General features: G+C 32.2%; 1 protein-coding gene and 1 non-coding gene across 2 annotated transcripts; both read right to left on the reverse strand.

The window, feature by feature from the left end:
- Positions 1-2,830: 2,830 nt before the first annotated feature.
- TRNAP-AGG (transfer RNA proline (anticodon AGG)) lies at positions 2,831-2,902 on the reverse strand. Its single transcript has one exon. It is a non-coding gene; the product is annotated as a tRNA-Pro (tRNA).
- Positions 2,903-10,080: 7,178 nt separating this feature from the next.
- On the reverse strand, positions 10,081-11,625 carry LOC132033941 (protein MKS1-like). Its single transcript, XM_059424126.1, has one exon. It carries the CDS (start codon positions 11,317-11,319, stop codon positions 10,498-10,500), a length of 822 nt encoding a protein of 273 aa, XP_059280109.1. The 5' UTR covers positions 11,320-11,625; the 3' UTR covers positions 10,081-10,497.
- Positions 11,626-17,465: the final 5,840 nt, after the last annotated feature.

Below are 17,465 nucleotides of genomic sequence, written 5' to 3' on the forward strand. Positions count from 1 at the left end.
TTTTAAGGCACACCAAAATAGGATCGAGGGATTTAAACTTATGAATTGAAACACACAAGACCATGACAGTCGTTTGTGAGATTCCTTTGTGGACAATATACTACTCCCTCGGTCCCATTTTAATTGTTGTTTTAACTCTTTTTACGCCCATTAAAAAATAATCAATATAAGATATAGTTTATTAAGTTACTCCTATTTATGAGATGATTTGTTAGCATTGAGCAATATTAAAAAGGACTACTTCATTAATGTTAAGACTTAAAAGTATAGTTGGAAATAATTGCAAATTTTGGTTTTGAATTCCTAAAGTGACACTCCTTTTGGGACAATTTTTTTAAGCTAAAGTGGCACGGAGGGAGTACATGAGAAAAGCAAACATCCTTTTACATGCAACTTCAATCTTGTTAAAATTTGATTGTGTGATATGTTGCTGTATCATATATGCTCTTTTTAGTAATTATAATGTGGTAGCTGAGTCAGTTTGCTCGCACCCTAATTGTTTCATCGAGTACTTGCTAGTTTCCACCAACACATATCTTAGGTAGATCTACCCACTAAAATTTAGGTAGATGAACAAATATCTCTTAGCATTTCTGGTCTCTGCTAAGAATCCACCGTGTACCTTCCTTGTTATAGTATTTTCCAAAGTTATTCAGAGAGAAAACTATGGTGTCTCCTTACATTCGTTTGTTGCTAGTCTAAATTAGCAACTTTCTTGCTTGTGATAGTTTGTGAATTGCAAAACTACCAGCTTGGTGAATTACAATTATGCATGGGTGTGGTCTCCTTAGGTTAATAGAGAAGTATTTCATCTATGTACCAAAAGGTCTTTTCTTCTTTAGAACATTTTGAGGCATCTTAATTAGAGAATATCGTTATGCAAAATTGAAAGTTGGTTGACTGTTGAGGACTCTTGTTTGGTTGCTCAAAATTTATTCTCTATAATTTTTTCAAACAACATAGAAGTTGTATATACGTGACCATGATAAACCTTAGTATAACATGTACGTACTGCTCCATCCGTTCATTTTTACTTGTCCACTTTTAACTTTGCACGCTCCTTAAGAATTAATAAGGCTAAATAAGTATATATTTTACTATATTGCCCATATTAACTGTGTATTGTCTCATTGAACTTGGAGAATGATTTAGAAATGAGTATTAATGTCAAGGTTAAATAAGAAAAAAAGTTTGTCTTTCCTTGATATGCTAAAGTTGACCAATAAAAGTGAAAATTTATTTTTAATAGAGTGAACGAGTAAAAGTGAACGGAAGGATTCATTAAGCTGAAATATTAAAGCTAGCATTCCATTCATGGTGGCCAAGAATATAATGAGCACAACCTGTCAGAGGCGGATCCAGGATTTAAATTTTATTGGTTCAATCTATAGATTTTTAGCATTGAACCCATTATATTTTTAAAGTTAGGGGTTCATATCTACTATTTATTGCAATTTTAATAATTTTTTACACATAAATTTAGGCTCAGCGTCCAAAGTTTGGGGTTCAGTTGAACCCCAACCTTATAGGCTACATACGCCTCTGCAACCTGTTATTAATTCTAGGGAAAAGGTGCAAATATGCCCCTCAACTTTGTGATTTAGAGCAGATATACCCCTCGTTACAAAAGTGGCGTATATATACCCCTGCCGTTACAAAATGGTGCAAATATACCCCTGCAGTTACAAAATGGTGCAAATATACTCTTTTCGTTGACGAGATTTTTTTTTTTAAAATCATTTAGGTTATTTTTTAATTAAAGAAAATGCCACGTGACTTTAAAAAAAAGTCTACCCACTTTTTTAGTAGACATATTTTTCTAAAGCCACATAGTAATTTTTTTTGTGGGTCGAGTCTAGTTCGTTTAAAAAAATATCCCCATGACTTTAAAAAATTAAGTCTACCCATTTTTTTAAACGAACCAGACCTTACCAACTAGAAAAAAATTACTATGTGGCTTTAGAAAAGTATGTCTACTATTCAAAATGGGTAGACATTTTTTTTTTAAAGTCACGTGGCATTTTTTTTAATTAAAAATAATCTAAATGATTTTTTTTTAAAAATTCCGTCAGCAAAAATGGTATATTTGCACCATTTTGTAATGGCAGGGATATATTTGCACCATTTTGTAACGACAGGGATATATATATACCACTTTTGTAACGAGATATATATCTGCTATAAATCGCAAAGTTGAGGGTATATTTGCACCTTTGCCCTTAATTCTATTTGGAGAGGTCATAAACATCTCATGTACTTCTTGTTTAGGCAGAACTGAACTTTCTGGCATTGATAAAACTTTTCATTTTTGTTGTAATTTGGCTGACATGCGTAATTTTGATAGACGAAATATCTCCCGTTGATCCTTTGATGTTTGGTTTTTAATAAATAGAGGCCCCCGTGAATGCCCCAGCTCATTTAAAAAAAAGAAGTCCACTTAGCTTTTTTTTCTTGGATAAAAAAAGAGTTCACTTAGCAAATCAAGAAAAAATTTAATCTTATTTTTTCATATTTGCCCCTATTAAGTGTTATATGATCAAATCTCAATGCCTATTATAGGGGTAATTTAGTCAAATTACCTATTTTTGTCTAGAAGTTAGTATTTTCTTAAGAAGTGTGCAAATCGCTAAGTGGACTCTTTTTTTGATCCGGAGGGAGTATCTTATTATAGAAAGAAGAAGATTGTACTGATTCCAATAATTGTAACTTTTCAGGACAGAAAAAATTAATAATATTAACTTACTGAAAGAGGAGAAAGAAAAAAAAAAAAAAAGCATAATGGTGAAAGACTGAAAGTTAATTAAATTTGAAAGAAATAAAAAGTCAGAATGGGGCATTCCGAGAATTGAACTCGGGACCTCTCGCACCCTAAGCGAGAATCATACCACTAGACCAAATGCCCTTTACGCTTGAATCATGCATCCTAAACATTTTTATTTAAGTGAAAGTTGATTAAAAATGTATTGACAAGTTAACTTTGGGAAGAATTTGAACCCATTCTCGTGTATGTGAAACTTAAAAGCATCTCCTAACACCTACTCAATAGTTAAACTGAATAAACTGTTGAACTATGTAGGAGATATTCATATTTTTTTCAAAAAATCTGCTCAAAATAATAGGGAAACGCAAAATAGAGAGTAATATAAATTTGGACACCAAGGTGTATTTATTTAGCATTAATATGGGAGTTGATATCGTAGAGGAACGTAAATTTTACTAGTCTTCCCTGTGGCAGGATGGTAACTAATTTATTTTACTTCTACCTCTTACTTTGTCTCACCAACTTCTTTTGTTCCTCCAACCTCCCTATAGTCTTCATCAAATACAAAAAAATAAACTTTAAATATTCAACTATGGGCATAGCCAAGTGCATGCCTCAATATCTTTGTTTTCTATTTGGTATTGTTTTACAATGTTAATAAATTTAAATTTGCATTAAAAAAACTCAATAAACATAAGGTGTTCTTATCAAGATTCATGCCTCAATATCGAGTGCAATAAAACCTTGACCTGTTTTCTTCTTTGTTTTATTGTTTCTTTCTCAACAGAGTGACTAATATTTTAATGTCCACTATATTTAGATTGGACATCCTTTAATAACTACTGTATTATGCTAAATTCTGTTGACTTGTTTCCTTCCTTTGTCCTTTTCATTCTTTCCATTTAATTTTCAACTAAAAAGAAAAGAAAAAATTACAATTTTCAACTAGCAGGGAAGATGAACATACCAACAGGCAACAGGCAACAGGCAACAACCAAGAATAGCGAGATTATAAATCAACATTTTTTTTTAATACATATTACAAGGTTATCCACACATGTGAAAAGTCAAATACAAGTAAAATATATAATTTCAACTATATATCAAGAAAAAAAACTTTAAAATATAAAACAATCTTATAGTACCTCAAGGTCTCAAGATCTCCTTTCTTATCCACTAAATCTCTCTTTATCCATAGCTAAACTCACCCTAAATTAGTTTCGAAACTAATAAGATCCGTCCCAATTTTTTTTTTTATTTGAATGACGAAAAGACCCCACTCCAACTAGATTAAATTCCAATAACATATGAATCATAGTACAAGTAAACGTGTATTAGGTAGAGTGTCACATTTCGTATCCATTTATTAAAATTATTAACTTAACCTTTTCCCAAGTCATCAGTCATGTTCTGCCAGTAGATAGCTTTTGCTCTCACTTTTAGTTTAATATACTACAAGTTACATCTAAGTCAATTTCCTTTTCTTAATATCGCCTTTTTTTTTTTTTTTTTTTAACTATATATGTTTCATTTTGTATAAAAACGTGATCTATATTGAACATAATCTGCCCTTTGATAGTAAAAGACAAGGTAACGAACATGTATAGAGAAGTCTTTTTTTTTTTTCCAACATGTATAGAGAAGTCATAACAAAGATATTGGGATTCATTTGACTTAGAAATATTGCACTATATAGCGCCACATTATATAATAGAAAGGTTGATAACATGCACTTCAATTTCAAAGTAAAAGATCTGTTTTTACACTCGTTGTGAAGATTCTATTCTTACTTTGAAATTAAAGTACGATAAGTTGTATATCAACGACAACTAAATAACTAAAAGTACTATCTTATTAAAAAAAAAATTAAGTTCTTAGATGCGACATTTTATACATACTAAATTACAATCTTTTACTGTTTTAAACGTTGTTCGTTTTACATGTATGCGGAGTGTAATTCTTTAGCTTAGTAAAACTATTTAAAAAATGTTCTTGAGTAGTACTGTCTAATTAGAACAAACATAATGTGAGATAAAGTGTAGCTTGGAGATTTGACTTCTTTGTAACTTGGGGGAACATGTTTGACATAAACTAATATCTAGTTATGGAAATAAATCGTACCTTACAAATGGGAATGTAAAGGTGCAAATATATCCCTCAACGTTGTGATTTAGAGCAGATATACCTCTCATTAAAAAACCGGTGCATATACATGGATTGTTCATGGCACAATCTTAGGAGCCATTTGGACATGGTTTGAAATCATGGTTTGAAACCATGATTTCAAACTATGGTTTCAAACCATGTTTGGACATGCAATTTGAATATCTTAAGTTGTATCTTCTCTTATAGACATAAAAACCCCACAAGTAGTGAAAACTATCAAAACATTTCCAATTCTTACACAATCTTACCAAATGAGCAAGTCATAGTTCATAACAAAATTAATACTCTACTAGAAGACCTTTTTAAAAAATACAACATCAATTGATCAAACTTTAGTTCAATAAAAACGAAAATTTAATATGAATAGTAATGAGGTTGGTAGACATAAATAAAGGTTGATAGACACAAATAAAGGTTGGTGGAAGTTAATGAGGTTGGTAAATGGTTGGTGGGAGTAATTGTTAAAAATATCTACCAACTTATGGGTCTCTTTTTACAAAATATAAACTTATGAGTCAAATTTTACATTTAAATTTTTTAAAACCATGGTTTGAAACCATGAGATGAAATGCATGTTCAAACACTTGTTTCATCTCATGGTTTCAAACTATGGTTTCAAACCGCATGTCCAAACGCCTATTTAATATGTAACTATGGAAGTGCTATTCGACTTCCAAATTAGGAAAAGATCTACTTGGGGGAACATGTTTGACATAAACTAATATCTAGTTAAGGAAATAAATCGTACCTTACAAATGGGAACGTAAAGGTGCAAATATACCCCTCAACTTTGTAATTTATAGCAGATATACCTCTCGTTAAAAAAGTAGTGCATATATACCTCTGCCGTTACACATATAGTACAAATATACACCTTTCGCTAACATAATTTTTTTAAGAAATCATTTAGCTTGTTTTTACATTACAAAAACGTCACGTGGCTTTAAAAAAATTAGTCAACCTATTTTTTTTGGTAGACTTATTTTTTTAAAGCCATGTGGTAATTTTCTTTTTCTGATGGGCGGAGTCTGGTTCATTTTAAAAAATGGGTAGACTTATTTTTTTTTAAATCCAAGAAATTTTTTAAAATCGGACGAGACAACCCACTAGAAAAAAAATTGCCCAATGGATTTTAAAAAATGGGTAGACTTATTTTTTTTTTTATAGCCACGTGACATTTTCTACATTCAAAGATAAGCTAAATAATTTTAAAAAAAATTCTGACAACAAAAAAGGTATATTTGCACTATTTCTGTAACGGCAGGGGTATATGTGCAGCATTTGTGTAATAACAGGAGTATATATACACCACTTTTTTAACGAAGGATATATATAATCTAAATCACAAAGTTAAGGAATATATTTGCGCCTTTGCCCTTTTTTATTTAAGATGCTGCTCTTTGAATGAAAAAGTTAATTATACTGTTGTAATCCTCAAAATTTTCCTCCAAATAATGGATAGTTATGACATTTTGTGAATTTCAGGAACAGTTCTTCCTTTTTGTTTGCTGACTTTTTGGTCAAAGGTATTCATTTTCTCATTCAACCAAAAGGTGAGGGAGGTAATCTTCCTTCTTTCTTTTTCCCGTCTTTTTCCTCCAAGTTCTATAATTTAGTAAGTAGGCAGATGTAACTTATACTACTACTCATCAGTATTCCATCCGTTTCATATTAGTTATCCATATTATTACAAATATTTATTCCAAAATATTTGTCCATTCACAAAATCAAGATAGAATTAATTAAGTTTTTCCTACTTTGCCCTTAACATTAATTATTTTTTTAAGTAACCAACATTGATTAGAGTGCAATTAATTGGAGAGAGATAAGAGTAATATAGTAAAAATACACCTTTATTTATGAATTCTTAAAGGGCGTGCAAAAGGAAAAATGGACAAGTATTATGGGAAGGAGGGAGTAATTAAAATAAAATGATGCCGACTTTCATGTGAGAACATCATAGTACAAAGTACTAAGTCCAAAAAAAACCATTTAGACCTTTACATTTAAGATAATGCACATTTACATAATTCTCGACAAAGGCATCAAATGATTGAAAAACGAAGGTCAATATGGGATTTATTATCTCTTGTCAGTTTTTGTATAAGAAAAAAAAAACATGTAAATAGACCATTTTAGAGTTCCGCATAGCTAGTGAGCGTTTTACTTGCATATATGATAAATTGTTATTCTACCGATTTGGATGCAGTTTAACAAAATAAAATCAGGGAGGTAGAATATTAATGCTTATATTCTTATCAAATTGAAACTAGCAATTTCATCTTAGGCTCAAACTCATGCCACGTGTCAAGTGACCTGATATCTGGGTCAAATTCAAGACCAACAAGATGATGCCACGTATTTAAATGATTTAGCAATTTTCAGTTAAAACAATGATCAATTAAAAGCTGCCAAATGTCTAGAATGAAATGTCTTGGTCAATCACAAAGCAATCTTATCACATTGCATTTGTGATAAACTTGATGACTCACATGAAACAATCGTAAATCAGGGGAGAAAATTCTTTTACACTTGGACTGCATACTCCCTACAATAATAAATAGTGGGATTATATAACTGTCTGGGAGATTCTAACAGCATTGGGGAAAGAATTCCGCAGTTGGTGAAGGCATCCGCAAGTAGAGAGATAGAACCAAGTACATAGTTCTTTAGCAAAAATGAAGCAGTCAACAGAGTTCTCCCGGAGATCAACCTATAGCTACAAAATACTGCCCGAAGTTCCTCGAGATCAAACACATCTCAAGAAGGTCCAAATCATCCTATATTCGAGAACACGTTACTAATAGTCTTCGAATCACAGAGAAATCTTCGGAGAAAGAATACTATACTCATCAGTAAAAATTACTTTTTTTTTTTTTTTTTTTTTGTGATTGCAGTGTATTTTCATCGCTTTGAGAAAATTTGTTACAAATACTGTTTGGTTTTTAAGTTGGTATGAATGAGAAATGGAGGCAAATGAAAAATTTAAACAAAGTTCTTTTTGCAAAGGAACTTTGTCCCTCATTGTTTAAAGAGGGGAAGATTATTGTGCTTATGTAGAGAAGCACCTCTTCTAGCTCTTAAAGGTTGAGAAGAAGACAAGCCTTGCGCTATTGTCGCTCATAGAGGTGGGTGGTCGGGTCGTCAGATTATGAAAATTTTGGTTTGGATTTTTGATTTTTGGATTAAAGAAATTACAACCCATATCCAATCCAAATAAATTCGGATTGGATTGAATTTTTTAAGTTCGATTTTGATTCAATCGATTTGGATATTTCAGATTTTCGATTTTGACTTATGAGCCTTTAAGGCGTCACTATAAGAAAGTATAGAAATGACAACAAAAAAATTTATATTTGGCAACAAATTAGTTTTGTTGTTGGCAAATGATTTTTTTTGTTGCCAAAGAATTTATTTTTGTTGCCATAGTATTGATTATTGTTGCAAAAAGTACTTTTGGCAACAAAAAAAAAATAAAAATTGTTGCACGTTGTTGCAATAACAGCCATTGGGAAAAGTTCATGCAACAATTTTTTTTTTTTTGTTGCCAAAAATACTTTTTGCAACAATAATCAATCTATTTTTTTGTTGCCACATATATTTTTTCTTGTAGTGCGTACCATAACAATTAATAGCCTCAATTCACCTACTAGTGTGCTCCTTAGAATGTATAACTTTTTACAGTTACTAAGGATTGAGGTCACCCTGCCGCTCATGCCGTGTATTAAGCTTTACTTACGGATAATTAGAGTGAGAAGTGAGAAAGAAGAAAACCCTATATTATGGAGTATTTCATTTAGTAGAAAATTCTATATTAGATTTAATACTATAATGAGGAAGGACCGTAGCATAATAATTTATTGGACCTTTGGAAATTCGACTTACTAGTATTGAGCACATATGATTTGGGTAGGGTAAAACAAAAGGTATAAAATACTTGAATTTTCGGATTACTAAATTCAATATCCAATCCGAAATTCATAAATTTCAAAAATAAAATTCGAAGTCCAATTCACAATCCAAACCAAATATCCAAAAAGTTTAGATTTCGGGTTGGCCAAACTATGCCCACCCCTAGTCGCTCACTCGGCTTCGGTGCTTTGATGAAATGTCGATCTAATTGATTGATAATTTTCTTGGACCAATAAAATCTCTTTAATTAACTTTATTTCGCGGAATATTAATTTGTTGCGGTGGGATTACACTGGGTACGTCGTTGTTGTATTAATTTGTCGCGGTATTTTTTTTCGCCTTTGCGGATTTCATTTAAATTCGTTACTTCAAAGACACATGGTCTTTTTCGTAAAGGCACAACATTTTATCAATAACACAACATTTTATCAATCAGACACTCGGACTGTAATTCAAATCGCACCTTTTCAACTATAAATATAGAGGCATTGCCTCAGTTTCACGCACTGAATAAATTTTTGCACTCTTCATCTGCATATTTTCGCACAAATAAAATAGAGTCTTTGTATGGGTCATTACTCTCTTCAAGTTTGATGAATTTATTGGAGTTTGAGGTACCGCTATTTCGAAAGGTATATATCTATTCTATCTTATAAGGATGAAGTAATTCAACACCTCAAATACAGTGAGGAGATTAAATTTTTTAAGGATACACAGTAAATTATATGGAGCAAATATTTAATTAAAGTTTCTACTTTTCTCGTTAATTGTTTTCTAATTTCTTTTTTGTAAATTTTGATTGACTATTTTGAACAAAGAATACTAACAAGTACAACATAAAATTCCGTCAAGGTGAAAGTGAAATAAAGAAAACGACAAACGTCTAGTATTATGAAACATTGCAACTGTTGAAAGGAAAGACTAACCGAACTTACACTCATCCAATGAGATATCACTCATCCAATGAGATATCCAGTAATACCTTGCGTAGTGTACTAAAGTCCTATCAAGTCATTATCGAACGATATTTGTGTAGTAGGTACAAAGACAAACTTTCAATTTAAGGGTCCCATTAAAGTGTCAAGTAGATGTATCTAACTCTTGCAGCCTGCAGGTTCACAAGTGTCAAACCTCATTTATAGCTTGAGCTACCACTTAAAGAGAGGAAAAAAAAAAAAAAAACTTTCTTTTTGCCAAGGTGCTAATATCACATTAATATCCGAAAGGGAATAACAGATACCACAAATCTAATTTTCAAAATGCAAAAAGCCTCCAAAATATACATTATTCAATAGATTAGTGATGTTATATATTCTGGAATTACAAGCCAAAAAGTGTAACAAAAAATGTGATGATATCAAAGCACAGATACAAAATCAAAATCTAACATTGAGCCAAAATGCTGATAAAATGGACCATAATTTTCAAATACAGAGGGGCAAAATAGTAAAAAGCAAAGAACCTTCACTTATGAGAAACACCCTAGCTGGTGTTTGACTTTTTTTTTTTTTTTTTCCCATCCTAGCTGCTGTTTGACCACCTTTACAAAACATCTGAAATTCCATTTCTGCCCCTCCAGTTCCATCCTCACCGTTGAAGAATTTTGAAGCACAAATTACAAGTCTCTCTTCTATGTTTCCTCTTTACAGGGTAATTAACTAAACGTCAAATAAATTATTGAAAAGGTCTAAAGATGGAGTACCTGGAGATAAAAACAATCTTGGAGAAATGAAATTATTATTGGAAGGGCTAGGCAAAAAACTAGGTTCAAAATAATTCTTGTTACTATGTAACACGGGGCTTAAGTCATAGAAAAACCCTAGTGTATTTGGATCATGAGATGGCGGTGAGAAGAAATTTGGTGGTATAGGTGGAAGAGAAGATGGATTTGGTGATAAAATACCAGGAAAAAATCCACTTCTTTCAATTTCTGTCCCTATTTCTATACCTTCATGTACCATATAGTTATTTCCCATGTCACAAATTTGTTGTAATTTTTTCCCTTCGGGTGTCCTTGTTTTCTCTATGGATGCAAACCTAGCAGCTGGAGATATCGCGCCGGCGTTCATATTTTCTTGAAAAGGCAAGAAAGACGAGGACGAGGATGATGACGTGGCATTTGCTGAGGTGGAACACTTGGAATTATGATCCGGTCCTGTGAGCCTTTGTACTAACGTCATGAACTCGCTAGGGTTTGCATGGATTACCTTGGGTGACACGGTATATATAATAACTGGCGGTCGTGGTGGAGCTTGTGATGGTTGGTAGTGGTGTTGTGACGGCCCTACCGGTGGTTTTCGGATTTTATGAGAATCTTTACGTACTTTTAGTGGGGCCGGTCGGGGTCCTTGTAGCTCTCTTCTTGGTGACTTTCCGGCGTTGTTTTCCGGTTGATCCATTGGAAACATTAGAGAGTCAAAGGTTGGAAGGAAAGAAGGAGATGCAAATTTTGTAGATGGTGAAAAGGAGGAAAAAAGCATTATATTTTTTTGCCAAAAGACAAATGTGAGAAAATATAAGGAGGTCTGACAAGAATATTTAAAGGGAGCAAGTCAATGGAGTACTAAAGCTGATAATAATACAAGAGAAAAGTAAACAAGTTATGTATATTTTATTTCTTATATATAAATACCTGCACATAACATAATTGCTTAGTTGTTTCTTGTTTAAAATAAGTACATAGGAGTTTTAGGGTATAAATAATTTGGTTGTCCGCCGGTTTAGTAGTCATGTTAGACAAGTTTGAACATGTCCAAATAAAGAGAAGAAGGCTGGTGGGAAAGAGTCAATTTTGGTGATGGTTTGATGATTGATTGATGACAATAGAAAAGAAGAAGAGTAGTATTATTAAGTAGCCAAGTGGATGTGGAATGCATTTATATTACTCTATCAACTGGCAAGCAAATATTTAATGAATTTGGATGCATTTCTTGGTTGCAAGTAATGTGAGTTCATTTTTTAACTTCTTGTAGATTAGTATTTTTTATCGCGCTGAAATGAATGGCAAAGTTCTTTTATTTCTGGGGAACACAAGCTGTAACCAACGATTTAGAGCACATTTTTGCTTGCCTCTTCCAGGGTCAAGGCACTGTTAAAAAAAAGGAATAAGCAACAAATAAATTCTGTAGCTAAACAATAAAATCCGTGCTAATTCTATTTAGCGACGGATTATAAAAAAATTATTAGCTATGAGCTATTCAATGAAGGATTAGCGGCGAAGTTTCATGACTAACTCCAGTTCTTTTTCGCAGTGAGGGAAATTCATCTAGTACTTGCCTTTTGTCCTTTATATCTCATTTCTTGTTGTTTTCTAAAGCCAAGATAAAAAGATGGTCAGTGAGAAAAAATTGATCGTAATATAATTTGCTTGAGATAAAAGTGTAATTATTGTTATTATTGTTGCAATGCAAAGATAAGTACTAAATAGGTAAAATTATCCATAGACATGAAAGAGAGGAAGAAAGAGGGAAAATGCTTTTTCTTTCTTGAGCCTTAATTGTTAGTTAGATAATTTGGGTCCATCTCTTTGAATAAAAGTAAGTATGTGTTCGCTCATTTTTTATTTTTTTTTTCCTTTTTCATGTTCTCAGGGGAACTAATTAATTAGTTGCCTTATTTATATTGAAGGCTGTATGCTATTTTAATTTGTTTTCATCTCAGTATGTGAAAGGATATAAATTCCACCAATTTGCGGGATAATCACCAAGAGGAATTAAAACTCCTGTGCATCACAGGAAGGATCCTCAATTCTAGACCTCGCATGTGGATGGTTATTCGAAGGTCAAAATTCCTATTTATATATGCAATAAAAAATATTTAATCGGTGTTAAATTCAGTGAATTCACTATTATTAAGTAGGAATTTGGTTCAAGGGTTTTACTTCGTTGTTCACGAGTTGACTTTTATGATTGACTTTAGCCAATGTTGAAATTATGAAATTGGGTTCGAACCCTTGAACCAAATATGCTTTTGGGTAAAAGAATATCTATACAACTAGTTCATTTAAAAGATACTCTTAGATAACTCTAATTAATAATAGTGATTGATAATCTTAAACAACTACTAAGTAATATGTTATAACAAGTTAAATTATACTACTAGTGTAAAAAACTTAGTACACTAACAATATAATAACTTAGAATTCAAAAGTTTATGACATTCGGCGTTTAAACTAAACTAATAAATGTTTGTCATATCTCATTTGCATAAGCTTTCCAATTAATCATTGTTAATTACTCCTATGTAATTTCACCTTAATTTAGCACTTACCGTATAAATTAATACAATTTGATGTAAATGCTCAATGTGGGTGCGTTTTGTTCAATCCTTTACCCCGGTTTGAGTACCAAATCTAGAACAATTGGTTAGTCTTATTTTTAGTAAATTTGAAGTAATACATGCACAAAGAGCGAACATCTTCACCTTCAGTTTAGCAGATATAGTTTTGTCCTTCCAAACCTTTTATCTTATTTCTTTTGAGTGATTAAACTCTACCACCGAAGGTTTTGGCGGGCGGTACGTATCCCTCCATTATTTAAAGATATCTGGATCTAGTTTTGTGAATGGAGTTGTCTTTGATAGAAAATGCTTTATCTCTTCAAGTGGAACTTAACAACTCAATTTGAATTAGTCGAGTCCTATAATAAATAGTCGACACCTGATGAAAATCAAGAACAATAAAACTCTCACATAAGGTTCCGTCAGAACATAGGTGATAATTTTTGAAAAATGGAATTTTATGTCCTACTTAATCTAAATCAAGTGTTTCCTAACATATATATACTATAGCTAGGGTGCATGGTAATTGATTTCCACCCAATGGTAACATATTATTGTAAATGTACTCTTAGCAATTAAAAATGAGAAGTTACTTGACTTGATCTGTTGTAGTACAACAACGTTATTTCTCCTTTAAATTTTCCATGGTTTGGTTTGTAGTCATTATCTTTGTAATTAATTATTTATTATTTGATCCATCATCCTCCGCATCGGATTTGTACCTCTCATTGTATACCAGAAATTTTATAGTCTTTACGTACTCTCCTTGTCTCTTAGCAAGAAGATTGTTAAAATGGTTTCTAGAACCACATGCTGCTATTTTGCTGTTAGTGAAGTGTAAGGGTGATTTTATTAGAGTATTCAATCCAAACATTTTTACGTAATTGGCGGAATAATCCAAAAATTTATAAATTTCTTTTAAAATCCTTACACAATTAATGAGAGACAAGTATATGCCCTAACGATCTCCAATGTTTGTGACCGAGCCAGTTGTATTTTAATTTAATTATATCTGAGTTTTTGAAAATCTTAAAGAAAAAACTTGCTTTAATTTGACAAAAGCAATAGCGTATTGAACTTTCTATTAACCAAATTAATCAAGATCTAGGATAGAAACTATCTAAAATTGACACATTCCCAAGTTAAATTTTGATTCTTCTAGATCGGTATTTATTATTATTACTCCTAATTAGTCATAACTAATAACCACCATGTGGTTGATTAACGATTCAAAGTTTTCTTCGTCCAGGTTGTTGCGTTGGTTCCTTCAACAGATGCTAAGTCCTCTAATTTAAACAATTCCATACTGACATGTCATACATTGCATTTGAACTAATAGATCTCAATTTCTTAACTTAATACTTCGAAAATATTTGTCATTGATTACGACATAAACTATTTTACGGCAACTAAATTAATACATTTTCTCCTTTTCTTTCCCCAAAGTTGCTTGCTTAATTATTTTACGAAACAAATACGTTAGTTATAGTGTCAATTTGATAAAACACTGAGTGGATGAAATTTTATACATAGAATATGAACTTTATTAATTACATCTTTTAGTATTGGATACCATATGCCGGTAAATACCTTAATATGATTATTATTATCATCAAAATATCAAACAGAATCCTAATAGAAGACCTTTATTTTTAATAGTATATAGAGATAAGGGTCAAAAACACACCCTAAATATCATTTTTTTTTAGTTTCATACCTAAACTATTATAAGGTTGAGAAAACTACTTAAACTATCACTATCTAGTTTGCAAATGTAACGACCCATTTGGTCGTTTGGCACTTTTAGGCCTAATATCCCTAAAACACCTTATTCGTGGTCTAATTTTGGTGTCTATAGCTTGCGATAACGGGTGATTCGGTTATTTAATTGACGAGTTTTAGTCCTCATTTGACATTCGAGGACGAATGTTCTAAAGGAGGGAATGTTAGACCGTATTTTTATACGTCGAGTTATTCGCGAAAGAATCAACGTGAGATAGAAACTTTGGATTTTAATTTCTAAACTAGAACAAATCGGTTACAAATTTTACTTAGTACAAAAATGTTATTGGAGATTAGGAATTACTTAAGTGTGGTGTTAAGTAAAAATTGGTGACAATAATGAGCCAACAAGAGCATCAACATCCAAGGTAAAAAGGATGACTCAAAGTCATCTAAAATAAGGTTAATGGAAGACATACAAATATGCAATTAAATGTTGATTCATCCACTACATTTTCAACATATTGTGGACAATTAAATTTGGAAGAAACACACAAGTTACATTCGGCCATAGGGCTGAAAATTTTGAGGAGAAAAAGTTGAAGCATACAATTGAATATTTGAGCATCCACTACTTTATGAAAGTATACATTGTTTTAGAGGACATAACATGGAGGAGGGATCATTTTACATTAAATATTGCTCATCCATCTTGGCATGATTACAATGGACAAAGGGTGGTGTATGAATCATTCACACACATACAATTGTCTTGTAAACAATTGAAAAGAAAGAAGAAAGGAGAAACAAGAAGGTGAGGTTGGCCAAAAGTTGTAGAAAACAAATTAGAAAATTTAAAGTGTAAAAAGTTAATGGAATGAATCATGCCATAAGTGGAGCATGTGACCAACTTGTAGGCATCAAAGTTGAACCAAATAATGACCAAGAAATCAGCCATCACAATTCATTTCAACTACACAACACAAAGAAAGAAAACCTAAGCCTAGAGAGAACCATTCGGCCAAGACGGCCGAAATTTAGCTCTTTGAGTCTTGATCCAAAAATTATTTTCCAAGGTGTTTCAACCCTTTAGAAGGTCCCTAAAACGTGAAGATAGTCTTTGGAGCAACAAGAACCATTTTCCATCTCAAGTCACCAACTCTAGCCAAGAGAGAAGTCAAGTTGTCAAGGTAAGATCTAACTTTCTTTTCAAGTATTAAGGGTGATGTAGATGTGTGAATATAAGTTGTATGCATGAAATAAGGTGTATTGATGTTGGAACATGATAGTAGTTATGGGGTTATATGTGTTGATGTTGAAGTATGGTTGTAACTTGACGAACATGAATCGCATGCATAAAATCATGAAAGTTGGCGTTGGAATGTTAGTTGGCCGTAGGGGACTGTTTTGGTGGAATTAATGGACTGATTTTCTTTAATAAATATGGTTGTTACTATCATAGATCTCATGGTAAAAAGAATGAAAAGAATTGGAAGGTTAAAGGTGAAGTTAGGTTAGTATGAAAATGGTTGAATCTATGATTTTATGTGAGAGATGTTGAAGCATGGTGTAGCCGTGTGTGGACTGTTTGTGAAGAAGTTAGTGAACTGTTTTTACTTGATATTTTGATTGTTATTATCATGAATTTTATGATGGAAAGGAAGGTGTTTAATGGTTGGAGTTGAAACTAAAGTCATTTGTGAGTTGTTTTAAGGATTATAAAAATGACGATATAGCGTAGTTGCGTATGAATTGATGTTGTACTTGTCGTGTGGATAGCTGGTCATAACTTACTAAAATTATATGAAAAGAAGACATGAAATGATGTATAAAAATCGCATGTGGTTGGCTTAGTATGTTCGTAAACGTTTGCAAGAATTCCGAACATTATTATGTTGTCGGAATGGGGCTGCTTTTGGACATGTTGTGGTAGTGGACTGTTTTGGACTTGTGTTTTCATTAAGTTGGAAAGAATAATTATAAGTTAAGAGTATACATCATATTGTATGTTGGATGGGGTACATTATAAGTTGTTACATGCAAACGTTAAGGCTACAAACTAATAAAAGTAACTTGAGAATGTCGAAGCCGTATGTGAATCGTTATTGCATGTTATGAATGTGAGGTTAGAATATTGTGTGGGCTGTCCGATTGGTATTGAACACATAATTATTGATGTTGTATTGGTAGTATGTGGTTGGTTTAGATACAAGAGAAAACATCGCCTAAACATCTAGAAAGGAGTTACTAACGTTAGAATACGTTTGAATCTCCCCGTAGCTTAACCATAGTTGTTGGCGTCTTAATATAGGTTGAAGTATTATTGGGTAGCGTACACATATTGTGTGACGAATACACTAAAGACCTTGTCCGATCGGAAGCACTTGAAGGAAAAGCTTTGGCATGGGAGTTCGTGACACACAGTTCGGCATTGAGGTAGGTTACGGTTACCTTATGGTGAGACTTTGATTAGCGAAGCGTATGTTTAGATGATATTGTCGGAGAATGCATATAAACCTCAAGATTGTCAAGTTGGGTTAGATATTTTCTTAGGTTGGACCTTGTTGTATGATTTGGGGGCTACACGTCCCGTTGTGTTGTTGACTTAACTTGATCTATTTTTTTT

This window comes from Lycium ferocissimum, chromosome 10, assembly GCF_029784015.1.
Source record: "Lycium ferocissimum isolate CSIRO_LF1 chromosome 10, AGI_CSIRO_Lferr_CH_V1, whole genome shotgun sequence".
NCBI classification, from domain to species: domain Eukaryota; kingdom Viridiplantae; phylum Streptophyta; class Magnoliopsida; order Solanales; family Solanaceae; genus Lycium; species Lycium ferocissimum.

Excerpts from the sequence above, each read along its gene's own strand:
- LOC132033941 (XM_059424126.1), bottom strand. The coding sequence starts at position 11,319 with ATGCTTTTTTCCTCCTTTTCACCATCTACAAAATTTGCATCTCCTTCT.